The 17,730-nt window shown below is 43.9% G+C and overlaps 1 protein-coding gene across 3 annotated transcripts in view; it reads right to left on the bottom strand.

Annotated features, from left to right (window-relative positions):
• pgm2 (phosphoglucomutase 2) overlaps nucleotides 1-10,991 on the bottom strand; it is a 33,583-nt gene extending 22,592 nt beyond the window's left edge. For all 3 annotated transcript variants that reach the window (XR_011675804.1, XR_011675805.1, XM_071408380.1), the window contains exons 1-4: nucleotides 10,772-10,991; nucleotides 8,485-8,652; nucleotides 6,093-6,287; nucleotides 219-302 (exon numbers count right to left, since the gene is read on the bottom strand). Coding sequence is in view for 1 of the 3 variants with exons in the window: in XM_071408380.1 (XP_071264481.1) it covers nucleotides 219-302; nucleotides 6,093-6,287; nucleotides 8,485-8,652; nucleotides 10,772-10,846 (522 nt within the window). In the remaining 2 variants the exon portion in view is untranslated. The remainder of the gene's footprint in view (nucleotides 1-218; nucleotides 303-6,092; nucleotides 6,288-8,484; nucleotides 8,653-10,771) is intronic.
• Nucleotides 10,992-17,730: the final 6,739 nt, after the last annotated feature.

Raw genomic sequence — 17,730 nt, 5'->3', positions numbered from 1 at the left:
GGGGGGGGGGGGAGAGAGAGACGGGGAGGGGGGGAGAGAGAGACGGGGAGGGGGGGAGAGAGAGACGGGGGGGGGGAGAGAGAGACGGGGAGGGGGGAGAGAGAGAGACGGGGAGGGGGGAGAGAGAGAGGCTACTTTACACTGGTCTAATACATCTATAAACTGCTCAACAGAAAACAGACCAATACACCTGAGATCAATAAGATAATGAATGTTACCTTGTAGCCGTTGTCCTGTTTGGGGTTGTGGGAGGCGGTTACCATGACGCCAGCACACAGACCCAGATGAGACACAGTGAAGGGCTGGAGAGAGAGACCGTTATTAACACACACACACACACACACACACACACACACACACACACACACACACGCCACACATGACACGTGTGTGTGTGTGTGTTTATTCTACCCTGCAAACAGCAAAGTAACAAATGCAAAAAAAACACTCTCCAGAGACAGGTGAAAGGTCGACTTAAGACTCCGCCTGGTAAAAGCGTGAAAAGCCAGTGTGTTCTTATATCTGGACCCTTACACTGCCGTTGCCCTTGGTTACTGAGTATCATGGGGTTGGCATGATACTTGGTTACTGAGCATCATGGGGTTGGCATGATACTTGGTTACTGAGTATGATGGGGTTGGCATGATACTTGGTTACTGAGTATCATGGGGTTGGCATGATACTTGGTTACTGAGTATGATGGGGTTGGCATGATACTTGGTTACTGTATATTATGGGGTTGGCATGATACTTGGTTACTGAGTATGATGGGGTTGGCATGATACTTGGTTACTGTATATCATGGGGTTGGCATGATACTTGGTTACTGAGTATGATGGGGTTGGCATGATACTTGGTTACTGAGCATCATGGGGTTGGCATGATACTTGGTTACTGTATATCATGGGGTTGGCATGATACTTGGTTACTGGATATCATGGGGTTGCATGATACTTGGTTACTGAGTATCATGGGGTTGGCATGATACTTGGTTACTGAGCATCATGGGGTTGGCATGATACTTGGTTACTGGATATCATGGGGTTGGCATGATACTTGGTTACTGTATATTATGGGGTTGGCATGATACTTGGTTACTGAGTATGATGGGGTTGGCATGATACTTGGTTACTGTATATCATGGGGTTGGCATGATACTTGGTTACTGAGTATGATGGGGTTGGCATGATACTTGGTTACTGAGCATCATGGGGTTGGCATGATACTTGGTTACTGTATATCATGGGGTTGGCATGATACTTGGTTACTGGATATCATGGGGTTGCATGATACTTGGTTACTGAGTATCATGGGGTTGGCATGATACTTGGTTACTGAGCATCATGGGGTTGGCATGATACTTGGTTACTGGATATCATGGGGTTGGCATGATACTTGGTTACTGAGCATCATGGGGTTGGCATGATACTTGGTTACTGAGTATCATGGGGTTGGCATGATACTTGGTTACTGGGTATCATGGGGTTGGCATGATACTTGGTTACTGGATATCATGGGGTTGGCATGATACTTGGTTACTGAGTATCATGGGGTTGGCATGATACTTGGTTACTGAGTATCATGGGGTTGGCATGATACTTGGTTACTGAGTATCATGGGGCTGGCATTATACTTGGTTACTGAGTATCATGGGGTTGGCATGATACTTGGTTACTGAGCATCATGGGGTTGGCATGATACTTGGTTACTGAGTATCATGGGGTTGGCATGATACTTGGTTACTGAGCATCATGGGGTTGGCATGATACTTGGTTACTGAGTATCATGGGGTTGGCATGATACTTGGTTACTGAGCATCATGGGGTTGGCATGATACTTGGTTACTGAGTATCATGGGATTGGCATGATACTTGGTTACTGAGTATCATGGGGTTGGGGGCGTGACAGGGGCGTGTTATTATATAAACAGGGTGTGTTATTATATAAACAGGGGCGTGTTATTATATAAACAGGGGCGTGTTATTATATAAACAGGGGCGTGTTATTATATAAACAGGGGCGTGTTATTATATAAACAGGGGAGTGTTATTATATAAACAGGGGCGTGTTATTATATAAACAGGGCGTGTTATTATATAAACAGGGGCGTGTTATTATATAAACAGGGGCGTGTTATTATATAAACAGGGGCGTGTTATTATATAAACAAGGGGCGTGTTATTATATAAACAGGGGCGTGTTATTATATAAACAGGGGCGTGTTATTATATAAACAGGGGCGTGTTATTATATAAACAGGGGCGTGTTATTATATAAACAGGGGCGTGTTATTATATAAACAGGGGCGTGTTATTATATAAACAGGGGCGTGTTATTATATAAACAGGGGCGTGTTATTATATAAACAGGGGCGTGTTATTATATAAACAGGGCGTGTTATTATATAAACAGGGGCGTGTTATTATATAAACAGGGGCGTGTTATTATATAAACAGGGGCGTGTTATTATATAAACAGGGGCGTGTTATTATATAAACAGGGGCGTGTTATTATATAAACAGGGGCATGTTATTATATAAACAGGGGCGTGTTATTATATAAACAGGGGCGTGTTATTATATAAACAGGGGCGTGTTATTATATAAACGGGCGTTATTATATAAACAGGGGCGTGTTATTATATAAACAGGGGCGTGTTATTATATAAACAGGGGCGTGTTATTATATAAACAGGGGCGTGTTATTATATAAACAGGGGCGTGTTATTATATAAACGGGCGTTATTATATAAACAGGGGCGTGTTATTATATAAACAGGGGCGTGTTATTATATAAACAGGGGCGTGTTATTATATAAACAGGGGCGTGTTATTATATAAACAGGGGCGTGTTATTATATAAACAGGGGCGTGTTATTATATAAACGGGCGTTATTATATAAACAGGGGCGTGTTATTATATAAACAGGGGCGTGTTATTATATAAACAGGGGCGTGTTATTATATAAACAGGGGCGTGTTATTATATAAACAGGGGCGTGTTATTATATAAACAGGGGCGTGTTATTATATAAACAGGGGCGTGTTATTATATAAACAGACGCGTGTTATTATATAAACAGGGGCGTGTTATTATATAAACAGGGCGTGTTGTTATATAAACAGACGCGTGTTATTATATAAACAGACGCGTGTTATTATATAAACAGGGGCGTGTTATTATATAAACAGGGGCGTGTTATTATATAAACAGGGCGTGTTATTATATAAACAGGGGCGTGTTATTATATAAACAGGGGCGTGTTATTATATAAACAGGGCGTGTTATTATATAAACAGGGGCGTGTTGTTATATAAACAGGGCGTGTTATTATATAAACAGGGGCGTGTTATTATATAAACAGGGGCGTGTTATTATTTAAACAGGGGCGTGTTATTATATAAACAGGGGCGTGTTGTTATATAAACAGGGGCGTGTTATTATATAAACGGGGGCGTGTTATTATATAAACGGGGGCGTGTTGTTATATAAACAGACGCGTGTTATTATATAAACAGGGCGTGTTATTATATAAACGGGGGCGTGTTATTATATAAACGGGGGCGTGTTATTATATAAACGGGGGCGTGTTATTATATAAACGGGGGCGTGTTATTATATAAACGGGGGCGTGTTGTTATATAAACAGACGCGTGTTATTATATAAACAGGGCGTGTTATTATATAAACGGGGGCGTGTTATTATATAAACGGGGGCGTGTTATTATATAAACGGGGGCGTGTTATTATATAAACGGGGGCGTGTTATTATATAAACAGGGGCGTGTTGTTATATAAACAGACGCGTGTTATTATATAAACAGGGCGTGTTATTATATAAACAGGGGCGTGTTGTTATATAAACAGGGGCGTGTTATTATATAAACAGGGGCGTGTTATTATATAAACAGGGGTGTGTTATTATATAAACAGGGGTGTGTTATTATATAAACAGGGGCGTGTTATTATATAAACAGACGCGTGTTATTATATAAACAGGGGCGTGTTATTATATAAACAGGGGCGTGTTATTATATAAACAGGGGCGTGTTATTATATAAACAGGGGCGTGTTATTATATAAACAGGGGCGTGTTATTATATAAACAGGGGCGTGTTATTATATAAACAGGGGCGTGTTATTATATAAACAGGGGCGTGTTATTATATAAACAGGGGCGTGTTATTATATAAACAGGGGCGTGTTATTATATAAACAGGGGCGTGTTATTATATAAACAGGGGCGTGTTATTATATAAACAGGGGCGTGTTATTATATAAACAGGGGCGTGTTATTATATAAACAGATGCGTGTTATTATATAAACAGGGGCGTTATTATATAAACAGGGGCGTGTTATTATATAAACAGGGGCGTGTTATTATATAAACAGGGGCGTGTTATTATATAAACAGAGGCGTGTTATTATATAAACAGGGGCGTGTTATTATATAAACAGGGGCGTGTTATTATATAAACAGACGCGTGTTATTATATAAACAGGGGCGTGTTATTATATAAACAGGGGCGTGTTATTATATAAACAGGGGCGTGTTATTATATAAACAGGGGCGTGTTATTATATAAACAGGGCGTGTTATTATATAAACAGACGCGTGTTATTATATAAACAGACGCGTGTTATTATATAAACAGACGCGTGTTATTATATAAACAGGGGCGTGTTATTATATAAACAGGGGCGTGTTATTATATAAACAGGGGCGTGTTATTATATAAACAGGGGCGTGTTATTATATAAACAGGGGCGTGTTATTATATAAACAGGGCGTGTTATTATATAAACAGGGCGTGTTATTATATAAACAGGGGCGTGTTATTATATAAACAGGGGCGTGTTATTATATAAACAGGGGCGTTATTATATAAACAGGGGCGTGTTATTATATAAACAGGGGCGTGTTATTATATAAACAGGGGCGTGTTATTATATAAACAGGGGCGTGTTATTATATAAACAGGGGCGTGTTATTATATAAACAGGGCGTGTTATTATATAAACAGGGCGTGTTATTATATAAACAGAGGCGTGTTATTATATAAACAGAGGCGTGTTATTATATAAACAGGGGCGTGTTATTATATAAACAGGGGCGTGTTATTATATAAACAGGGGCGTGTTATTATATAAACAGGGGCGTGTTATTATATAAACAGGGGCGTTATTATATAAACAGGGGCGTGTTATTATATAAACAGGGGCGTGTTATTATATAAACAGGGGCGTGTTATTATATAAACAGGGGCGTGTTATTATATAAACAGGGGCGTGTTATTATATAAACAGGGGCGTGTTATTATATAAACAGGGGCGTGTTATTATATAAACAGGGGCGTGTTATTATATAAACAGGGGCGTGTTATTATATAAACAGGGCGTGTTATTATATAAACAGGGCGTGTTATTATATAAACAGGGCGTGTTATTATATAAACAGGGGCGTGTTATTATATAAACAGGGGCGTGTTATTATATAAACAGGGGCGTGTTATTATATAAACAGGGGCGTGTTATTATATAAACAGGGGCGTGTTATTATATAAACAGGGGCGTGTTATTATATAAACAGGGGCGTGTTATTATATAAACAGGGGCGTGTTATTATATAAACAGGGCGTGTTATTATATAAACAGGGGCGTGTTATTATATAAACAGACGCGTGTTATTATATAAACAGGGGCGTGTTATTATATAAACAGGGGCGTGTTATTATATAAACAGGGGCGTGTTATTATATAAACAGGGGCGTGTTATTATATAAACAGGGGCGTTATTATATAAACAGGGGGCGTGTTATTATATAAACAGGGGCGTGTTATTATATAAACAGGGGCGTGTTATTATATAAACAGGGCGTGTTATTATATAAACAGGGCGTGTTATTATATAAACAGGGGCGTGTTATTATATAAACAGGGCGTGTTATTATATAAACAGGGGCGTGTTATTATATAAACAGGGGCGTGTTATTATATAAACAGGGGCGTGTTATTATATAAACAGGCGTGTTATTATATAAACAGGCGTGTTATTATATAAACAGGCGTGTTATTATATAAACAGGCGTACCACGAAGGGTGTGGGTGTGATGTCACAGAACAGGTGGACAGGGACTCCTCGGCTGACGAACACGGCGGCTGCCAGGCTGGCAAAACGTTTACTGCTGCCTCCACTGGGAGGGTGGGCACGGGCATCGAACCCTACCACCACCCCCCTCTCCTTCAGACCCTCCCCGAAACAGTGCTCCAGATACTTACAGAACCCCTGGGAGGAGAGAGGGGGAGGAGAGAGAGAGAGGAGAGGAGAGAGGAGAGAGAGAGGAAAGGGGGGAGGGAGAGAGAGGGGAGGGGGAGGGAGAGAGGAGAGGGGGGAGGGAGAGGAGAAAGAGGGAGGAGAGAGAGGAGAGAGGGAGGGAGAGAGAGGAGAGGGGGAGGGAGAGAGAGGAGAGGAGAGAGGAGAGAGACAGAAACAGACAGAGAGAAACATTTTAAAAAATCATTGACATCACATAATCAGGAGGAGCCAATGACCAGTGTGTGTGTATGATGGGGAGGTCGTAGGTCACACCTGTGGTCTGTATGATGGTGAGGTCGTAGGTCATACCTGTGGTCTGTATGATGGGGAGGTCGTAGGTCACACCTGTGGTCTGTATGATGGGGAGGTCGTAGGTCATACCTGTGGTCTGTATGATGGGGAGGTCGTAGGTCACACCTGTGGTCTGTATGATGGGGAGGTCGTAGGTCATACCTGTGGTCTGTATGATGGGGAGGTCGTAGGTCATACCTGTGGTCTGTATGATGGGGAGGTCGTAGGTCATACCTGTGGTCTGTATGATGGTGAGGTCGTAGGTCACACCTGTGGTCTGTATGATGGGGAGGTCGTAGGTCATACCTGTGGTCTGTATGATGGGGAGGTCGTAGGTCACACCTGTGGTCTGTATGATGGTGAGGTCGTAGGTCACACCTGTGGTCTGTATGATGGGGAGGTCGTAGGTCATACCTGTGGTCTGTATGATGGGGAGGTCGTAGGTCACACCTGTGGTCTGTATGATGGGGAGGTCGTAGGTCATACCTGTGGTCTGTATGATGGGGAGGTCGTAGGTCATACCTGTGGTCTGTATGATGGTGAGGTCGTAGGTCACACCTGTGGTCTGTATGATGGGGAGGTCGTAGGTCATACCTGTGGTCTGTATGATGGGGAGGTCGTAGGTCACACCTGTGGTCTGTATGATGGTGAGGTCGTAGGTCATACCTGTGTGGTCTGTATGATGGTGAGGTCGTAGGTCACACCTGTGGTCTGTATGATGGTGAGGTCGTAGGTCATACCTGTGTGGTCTGAATGATGACGAGGTCGTAGGTCATACCTGTGTGGTCTGTATGATGGTGAGGTCGTAGGTCATACATGTGTGGTCTGTATGATGGTGAGGTCGTAGGTCATACCTGTGTGGTCTGTATGATGGTGAGGTCGTAGGTCATACCTGTGTGGTCTGTATAATGATGAGGTCGTAGGTCATACCTGTGTGGTCTGTATGATGGTGAGGTCGTAGGTCATACCTGTGTGGTCTGTATAATGATGAGGTCGTAGGTCATACCTGTGTGGTCTGTATGATGGTGAGGTCGTAGGTCATACCTGTGTGGTCTGTATGATGGTGAGGTCGTAGGTCATACCTGTGTGGTCTGTATGATGGGGAGGTCGTAGGTCATACCTGTGTGGTCTGTATGATGGTGAGGTCGTAGGTCATACCTGTGTGGTCTGTATGATGGTGAGGTCGTAGGTCATACCTGTGTGGTCTGTATGATGGGGAGGTCGTAGGTCACACCTGTGGTCTGTATGATGGTGAGGTCGTAGGTCATACCTGTGTGGTCTGTATGATGGTGAGGTCGTAGGTCACACCTGTGGTCTGTATGATGGTGAGGTCGTAGGTCATACCTGTGTGGTCTGAATGATGACGAGGTCGTAGGTCATACCTGTGTGGTCTGTATGATGGTGAGGTCGTAGGTCATACATGTGTGGTCTGTATGATGGTGAGGTCGTAGGTCATACCTGTGTGGTCTGTATGATGGTGAGGTCGTAGGTCATACCTGTGTGGTCTGTATGATGACGAGGTCGTAGGTCATACCTGTGTGGTCTGTATGATGACGAGGTCGTAGGTCATACCTGTGTGGTCTGTATGATGGGGAGGTCGTAGGTCATACCTGTGTGGTCTGTATGATGGTGAGGTCGTAGGTCATACCTGTGTGGTCTGTATGACGGTGAGGTCGTAGGTCATACCTGTGTGGTCTGAATGACGGGGAGGTCGTAGGTCATACCTGTGTGGTCTGTATGATGGGGAGGTCGTAGGTCATACCTGTGTGGTCTGTATGATGGGGAGGTCGTAGGTCATACCTGTGTGGTCTGTATGATGGTGAGGTCGTAGGTCATACCTGTGTGATCTGTATGATGGTGAGGTCGTAGGTCATACCTGTGTGGTCTGTATGATGGTGAGGTCGTTCATACAGGAGATCCCTGGTCCCATGGCAGCTCTGAGGCCAGCCGTCCCAAACTCCATCCTAGAGCCAAAACACCTCCGCAGCTCCCCAACCGCCCTCTCCTTCACCAGGCCCTGCACCAACGCCACTGTCTGGGGGTTCTACAGGAGGGGAGAGGAGGGTTACAGGTGTACAGGATCCTCCTCCCCCTCCTTCACCAGGCCCTGCACCAACGCCACTGTCTGGGGGTTCTACAGGAGGGGAGAGGAGGGTTACAGGTGAACAGGATCCCCCCCTTCACCAGGCCCTGCACCAACGCCACTGTCTGGGGGTTCTACAGGAGGGGAGAGGAGGGTTACAGGATCCTCCTCCCCCTCCTTCACCAGGCACTGCACCAACGCCACTGTCTGGGGGTTCTACAGGAGGGGAGAGGAGGGTTACAGGATCCTCCTCCCCCTCCTTCACCAGGCACTGCACCAACACCACTGTCTGGGGGTTCTACAGGAGGGGAGAGGAGGGTTACAGGTGAACAGGATCCCCCCCCCTCCTTCACCAGGCCCTGCACCAACACCACTGTCTGGGGGTTCTACAGGAGGGGAGAGGAGGGTTACAGGTGAACAGGATCCCCCCCCCCCCCCCCCTCCTTCACCAGGCCCTGCACCAACGCCACTGTCTGGGGGTTCTACAGGAGGGGAGAGGAGGGTTACAGGTGAACAGGATCGTCCTCCAGAGCCTCCTCTTTGAAGGTTGAGGGAGAGGGCAGGGTTGCCCTATTGCCCGGTGTCACACCAGTTGAGCTTGGCCCATTGGGATGATTGTTTTTTACTGATAACAACCGAAATGCATTGAATCCCAGTAAGCTGGTGTTTCTTGTTCCTCCCCTGTGTGAAGGTGAAAACAGCTATTTTACATTTTACAGGTGATCACAATCTTCTTCGGGCGGCAATCAATCAACATCAACAAAACTCCTGATTTCACCAATGAGCGAGTGCTTTTCAGACATTAATGTCAATCCCTGGAGTGTGTGTGTGTGTACAGAATCATCTCTGCAGATCCTCCATAGCCCCCTCTTTGAAGGGTGAGGGAGGGGGAGAGGGAGGGGAAGAGGGGTGAGGGAGGGGAAGAAGGGAGAGGGGTGAGGGAGGGGAAGAAGAGGAGAGGGGTGAGGGAGGGGAAGAGGGGTGAGGGAGGGGAAGAGGGGAGAGGGGTGAGGAGGGGAAGAGGGGAGAGGGGTGAGGAGGGGAAGAGGGGAGAGGGGTGAGGGGAAGAAGGGAGAGGGGTGAGGAGGGGAAGAGGGGTGAGGGAGAAGAAGAGGGGAGAGGGGTGAGGGAGGGGAAGAGGGGAGAGGGGTGAGGAGGGGAAGAAGGGAGAGGGGTGAGGAGGGGAAGAAGGGAGAGGGGTGAGGAGGGGAAGAAGGGGAGAGGGAAAGTGAAGCCATGTGAGGCAAACTCATGATAGTAATGTACACACACATCACTGTCCATCCCATCTCATTCCCAGCCACATGCCGGAGACTTATTAGGGGGTAACGTTATGTTAAGAGGATAATTAAATCACATGTACTTCTCCCATTTCTGCTTGATTGGTGGCGTCCCGTCTCCGTTTAAAACAGATTACAATGCCCAGCTAGCTACAGTAGCTCCTCGTAATTGGGGGCTAGTTGCTCCAGCAATACTACCCTGCTTCTTCCTGCTACTGTATGTTGCCAAATATAACGGGCGTAGGCAAGTACATGGCGAATGAGTCATTAGAGAGTCTGTCTATGTAAACATGTAGCAAAATACAATGTAGCTGACAATAGTCGATACATCCTGTTCTTGGAAGACACCAGTCTTCAATCATGGTCACTAGCTAGTCTTCCTAGAAAATGTCCTACTTTGTATTTAAACTAATGACGTTAGCTGGCTATTGTTTCATAAATAAATAACTTTACTGTGTCAGCGATGTATCTTAAGTGAAAAAGGGATGTACATTGCTAGAAAACCAAGGCTAACTTAGTTAGCTAGCTAGCTGACAACAGAAATTGAACAAAACATTGTTCAAATACATTTTAGTCATTTAGCAGACGGTATTATCCAGAGAGACTTACAGTAGTGAGTGTATACCGGATAAATAACGTTTCATTTACTGTATCCGCTTGTTAACTTATTGTTTAGCTGTGTACTATAACAGTTAACGTCAGTTAGCGAACTTGTGACTTGGGCCGAAACCAAAAGTTAAAAAACATTTGAGTTGTTGTTAGTAAACTAGTTATAATTTTACCCCCTCTTGACAACTTACCTTGTCAAACTTCAACCACTGGTTGATGGCTTGGTCCAGTTTACTGTCACCAGTCGAGGATAATACATTCTCCATATTGTCCCTTTGTTCCCGTTGTTTCCAGCAACAAAGCGTCTGTGTTTATGACTGTTGAGTTGTACTCGCACATTAATAAAAAAAAATATCTCGATAAAAAGAAAAGTGAGTCCCAGGTTCACTTCCGTGTTCAGTGAGAACGGACAAAACGAGAGGCGGAGACAAGTGATTTAACGAACTCTAATTGGTCAATGGACTGGACGGGGCTTGCACTTCCGCAAGCGTCACACGTTTTTCTGTCGTATGGAGAGAAATAGTAACGTCAACGCCGCTGCGTTAAAGTGTTTTTGATAGACTTTATGTTTTTTAATCGAGTCTCTGAAATTGCTAAATAGTAAGAAACGTTTGTCTAAGGTCCAATATTATAACGAATTATTTTCTGAATAAGTGTCATTGTCTCGTTCTCTTTACGCTGTCATAATTAATTCCTCTGTTTTTATTTTGTTTTGTATTTTAGGTTCTTGTTAATTATTGAACGCAATGTCTGTCTGTTATATTTTAAACTTAACCACACTACTAACCTTAAATTAAGACCAAAAAGCTAAGTTTTCATGAATTTGTACGATAAATACAATTCTTACTTTGTGGCTGTGGTAACTAGTGGAAACCCGTTTTTTTGGTCACGCTCCTCTTGCCGGAGGCCATGACAGAAGTCAAACGTGAGTTGGCTTGGGGGTGTGGTCTGATGTGTTTCTTGGCTGTGTTCACTGCCACACCCATCTGTCAGAACCTTGTACTATGGCAAGTTGTACCTTCTAGGAGGGTCAGTTATGTTGGGTACTATGGCAAGTTGTACCTTATAGGAGGGTCAGTATGGTGGATGGTCAGTTATGGTGGGTGCTGTGGTATGATGTACCTTCTAGGAGGGTCAGCAAGGTGGATGGTCAGTTATGTTGGGTGCTGTGGTATGATGTACCTTCTAGGAGGGTCAGCAAGGTGGATGGTCAGTTATGGTGGGTGCTGTGGTATGATGTACCTTCTAGGAGGGTCAGCAAGGTGGATGGTCAGTTATGGTGGGTGCTGTGGTATGATGTACCTTCTAGGAGGGTCAGCAAGGTGGATGGTCAGTTATGGTGGGTGCTGTGGTATGATGTACCTTCTAGGAGGGTCAGCAAGGTGGATGGTCAGTTATGTTGGGTGCTGTGGTATGATGTACCTTCTAGGAGGGTCAGTATGGTGGATGGTCAGTTATGGTGGGTGCTGTGGTATGATGTACCTTCTAGGAGGGTCAGTATGGTGGATGGTCAGTTATGGTGGGTGCTGTGGTATGATGTACCTTCTAGGAGGGTCAGCAAGGTGGATGGTCAGTTATGTTGGGTGCTGTGGTATGATGTACCTTCTAGGAGGGTCAGCAAGGTGGATGGTCAGTTATGTTGGGTGCTGTGGTATGATGTACCTTCTAGGAGGGTCAGCAAGGTGGAGGGTCAGTTATGGTGGGTGCTGTGGTATGATGTACCTTCTAGAATTCCACGATACGGATTAAATCGAGTCTTTCAGGCCTAGTTCACAATCTGGTTGTACAGCTAGTGTGCAGTGTACGACACACAAGAAGAGACATTGATCAAAACGATGGGAGCTTTAATTGATAATAATCAGATCACTCAGGAGAAAGAACCAGGTGGTGTGTTCATTATGAGTCTCAGAGAACCAGCCTTTACACGGTGTTGCTGGGAACCAGCCTTTACACGGTGTTGCTGGGAACCAGCCTTTACACGGCGTTACTGGGAACCAGCCTTTACACGGTGTTACTGGGAACCAGCCTTTACACGGCGTTACTGGGAACCAGCCTTTACACGGTGTTACTGGGAACCAGCCTTTACACGGTGTTACTGAGAACCAGCCTTTACACGGTGTTACTGGGAACCAGCCTTTACACGGTGTTACTGAGAACCAGCCTTTACACGGTGTTACTGGGAACCAGCCTTTACACGGTGTTACTGAGAACCAGCCTTTACACGGTGTTACTGGGAACCAGCCTTTACACGGTGTTACTGGGAACCAGCCTTTACACGGTGTTACTGGGAACCAGCCTTTACACGGTGTTACTGGGAACCAGCCTTTACACGGTGTTACTGGGAACCAGGTGGTGTATTCATTATGAGTCTCAGAGAACCAGCCTTTACACGGTGTTACTGGGAACCAGCCTTTACATGGTGTTACTGGGAACCAGCCTTTACACGGTGTTACTGGGAACCAGCCTTTACACGGTGTTACTGAGAACCAGCCTTTACACGGTGTTACTGGGAACCAGCCTTTACACGGTGTTACTGGGAACCAGCCTTTACATGGTGTTACTGGGAACCAGCCTTTACATGGTGTTACTGGGAACCAGCCTTTACACGGTGTTACTGGGAACCAGCCTTTACACGGTGTTACTGGGAACCAGCCTTTACACGGTGTTACTGAGAACCAGCCTTTACACGGTGTTACTGAGAACCAGCCTTTACACGGTGTTACTGAGAACCAGCCTTTACACGGTGTTACTGAGAACCAGCCTTTACACGGTGTTACCGGGAACCAGCCTTTACATGGTGTTACTGGGAACCATATAGCTGATCTGGGAACTGGGACCCAGTCTTATTCATTGTGAGTGATGTAGTAGGATAGCTGATCTGGGATCAGTTACCCAGTCTTATTCACTATGAGTGATAGAGTAGGACAGCTGATCTGGGATCAGGTATCCAGTCTTATTCATTATGAGTGATAGAGTAGCTGATCTGGGATCAGGTACCCAGTCTTATTCATTATGAGTGATAGAGTAGGATAGCTGATCTGGGATCAGGTACCCAGTCTTATTCATTATGAGTGATACAGTAGGATAGCTGATCTGGGAACAGGTACCCAGTCTTATTCATTATGAGTGATATATAGCTGATCTGGGATCAGGTACCCAGTCTTATTCATTATGAGTGATAGATAGCTGATCTGGGATCAGGTACCCAGTCTTATTCATTGTGAGTGATACAGTAGGATAGCTGATCTGGGATCAGGTACCCAGTCTTATTCATTATGAGTGATAGATAGCTGATCTGGGATCAGGTACCCAGTCTTATTCATTATGAGTGATAGATATCTGATCTGGGATCAGGTACCCAGTCTTATTCATTATGAGTGAGTAGGATAGCTGATCTGGGATCAGGTACCCAGTCTCATTCATTATGAGTGATAGATAGCTGATCTGGGATCAGGTACCCAGTCTCATTCATTATGAGTGATAGATAGCTGATCTGGGATCAGGTACCCAGTCTTATTCATTATGAGTGATAGATATCTGATCTGGGATCAGGTACCCAGTCTTATTCATTATGAGTGATAGATATCTGATCTGGGATCAGGTACCTAGTCTTATTCATTATGAGTGATAGATAGCTGATCTGGGATCAGGTACCCAGTCTTATTCATTATGAGTGATAGATATCTGATCTGGGATCAGATACCCAGTCTTATTCATTATGAGTGATAGATAGCTGATCTGGGATCAGGTACCCAGTCTTATTCATTATGAGTGATAGATAGCTGATCTGGGATCAGGTACCCAGTCTTATTCATTATGAGTGATAGATAGCTGATCTGGGATCAGGTACCTAGTCTTATTCATTATGAGTGATAGATAGCTGATCTGGGATCAGGTACCCAGTCTTATTCATTATGAGTGATAGATAGCTGATCTGGGATCAGGTACCCAGTCTTATTCATTATGAGTGATACAGTAGGATAGCTGATCTGGGATCAGTTACCCAGTCTTATTCATTATGAGTGATAGATAGCTGATCTGGGATCAGGTACCCAGTCTTATTCATTGTGAGTGATAGATATCTGATCTGGGATCAGGTACCCAGTCTTATTCATTATGAGTGATACAGTAGGATAGCTGATCTGGGAACAGGTACCCAGTCTTATTCATTATGAGTGATATATAGCTGATCTGGGATCAGGTACCCAGTCTTATTCATTATGAGTGATAGATAGCTGATCTGGGATCAGGTACCCAGTCTTATTCATTGTGAGTGATACAGTAGGATAGCTGATCTGGGATCAGGTACCCAGTCTTATTCATTATGAGTGATAGATAGCTGATCTGGGATCAGGTACCCAGTCTTATTCATTATGAGTGATAGATATCTGATCTGGGATCAGGTACCCAGTCTTATTCATTATGAGTGATACAGTAGGATAGCTGATCTGGGATCAGGTACCCAGTCTTATTCATTATGAGTGATAGATAGCTGATCTGGGATCAGGTACCCAGTCTTATTCATTATGAGTGATAGATAGCTGATCTGGGATCAGGTACCCAGTCTTATTCATTATGAGTGATAGATATCTGATCTGGGATCAGGTACCCAGTCTTATTCATTATGAGTGATAGATATCTGATCTGGGATCAGGTACCTAGTCTTATTCATTATGAGTGATAGATAGCTGATCTGGGATCAGGTACCCAGTCTTATTCATTATGAGTGATAGATATCTGATCTGGGATCAGATACCCAGTCTTATTCATTATGAGTGATAGATAGCTGATCTGGGATCAGGTACCCAGTCTTATTCATTATGAGTGATAGATAGCTGATCTGGGATCAGGTACCCAGTCTTATTCATTATGAGTGATAGATAGCTGATCTGGGATCAGGTACCTAGTCTTATTCATTATGAGTGATAGATAGCTGATCTGGGATCAGGTACCCAGTCTTATTCATTATGAGTGATAGATAGCTGATCTGGGATCAGGTACCCAGTCTTATTCATTATGAGTGATACAGTAGGATAGCTGATCTGGGATCAGTTACCCAGTCTTATTCATTATGAGTGATAGATAGCTGATCTGGGATCAGGTACCCAGTCTTATTCATTGTGAGTGATAGATATCTGATCTGGGATCAGGTACCCAGTCTTATTCATTATGAGTGATACAGTAGGATAGCTGATCTGGGAACAGGTACCCAGTCTTATTCATTATGAGTGATATATAGCTGATCTGGGATCAGGTACCCAGTCTTATTCATTATGAGTGATAGATAGCTGATCTGGGATCAGGTACCCAGTCTTATTCATTGTGAGTGATACAGTAGGATAGCTGATCTGGGATCAGGTACCCAGTCTTATTCATTATGAGTGATAGATAGCTGATCTGGGATCAGGTACCCAGTCTTATTCATTATGAGTGATAGATATCTGATCTGGGATCAGGTACCCAGTCTTATTCATTATAAGTGATACAGTAGGATAGCTGATCTGGGATCAGGTACCCAGTCTTATTCATTATGAGTGATAGATAGCTGATCTGGGATCAGGTACCCAGTCTTATTCATTATGAGTGATAGATATCTGATCTGGGATCAGGTACCCAGTCTTATTCATTATGAGTGATAGATATCTGATCTGGGATCAGGTACCCAGTCTTATTCATTATGAGTGATAGATATCTGATCTGGGATCAGATACCCAGTCTTATTCATTATGAGTGATAGATAGCTGATCTGGGATCAGGTACCCAGTCTTATTCATTATGAGTGATAGATAGCTGATCTGGGATCAGGTACCCAGTCTTATTCATTATGAGTGATAGATAGCTGATCTGGGATCAGGTACCTAGTCTTATTCATTATGAGTGATAGATAGCTGATCTGGGATCAGGTACCCAGTCTTATTCATTATGAGTGATAGATAGCTGATCTGGGATCAGGTACCCAGTCTTATTCATTATGAGTGATACAGTAGGATAGCTGATCTGGGATCAGTTACCCAGTCTTATTCATTATGAGTGATAGATAGCTGATCTGGGATCAGGTACCCAGTCTTATTCATTGTGAGTGATAGATATCTGATCTGGGATCAGGTACCCAGTCTTATTCATTATGAGTGATACAGTAGGATAGCTGATCTGGAAACACTTATCTCCCTCACTAGCTTTAAGCACCAGCTGTCAGAGCAGCTCATAGATTACTGCACCTGTACATAACCCATCTATAATTTAGCCCAAACAACTACCTCTTTACCTACTGTATTTATTTATTTATTTTGCTCCTTTGCACCCCATTATTTCTGTCTCTACTTTGCGCTTTCTTCCACTGCAAACCAACCATTCCAGTGTTTTTAGTTTTATTTTACTTGCTGTGTTGTACTCACTTCGCCTCCATGGCCTTTTTATATTTTTATTTATTTATACATATATTTGTTTGCCTTCACCTCCCTTATCTCACCTCACTTGCTCACATTGTATATAGACTTATTTTTTTCCACTGTATCATTGACTATATGTTTGTTTTACTCCATGTGTAACTATGTGTTGTTGTATGTGTCGAACTGCTTTGCTTTATCTTGGCCAGGTCGCAATTGTAAATGAGAACGTGTTCTCAATTTGCCTACCTGGTTAAATAAAGGTTAAATAAAGGTTAAATAAAGGTTAAATAAAAAATCTGGGATCAGGTACCCAGTCTTATTCATTATGATCGAAATAATTAATACATAATAAAATATCCTATATCAGCCCTCCTACTCTGAACTATAGATATATAACATCCTAGATGGGGTAGTGGGTTTACCCTGCCACTGTGAGCACTCTACAGGAGTTAATATAGATCAGCCCTCCTACTCTGAACTATAGATATATAACATCCTAGATGGGGTAGTGGGTTTACCCTGCCACTGTGAGCACTCTACAGGAGTTAATATAGATCAGCCCTCCTACTCTGAACTATAGATATATAACATCCTAGATGGGGTAGTGGGTTTACCCTGCCACTGTGAGCACTCTACAGGAGTTAATATAGATCAGCCCTCCTACTCTGAACTATAGATATATAACATCCTAGATGGGGTAGTGGGTGATAACAGGTCTCTGAAACCTCTCCTTTAATATATTGACAGGACGTAGTCTCTAG

The sequence above is a fragment of the Salvelinus alpinus genome, chromosome 6, assembly GCF_045679555.1.
Source record: "Salvelinus alpinus chromosome 6, SLU_Salpinus.1, whole genome shotgun sequence".
NCBI classification, from domain to species: Eukaryota; Metazoa; Chordata; class Actinopteri; order Salmoniformes; family Salmonidae; genus Salvelinus; species Salvelinus alpinus.
Note: the sequence above shows the minus strand (reverse complement) of the source record. Positions and strands in the feature narration are given on the sequence as shown.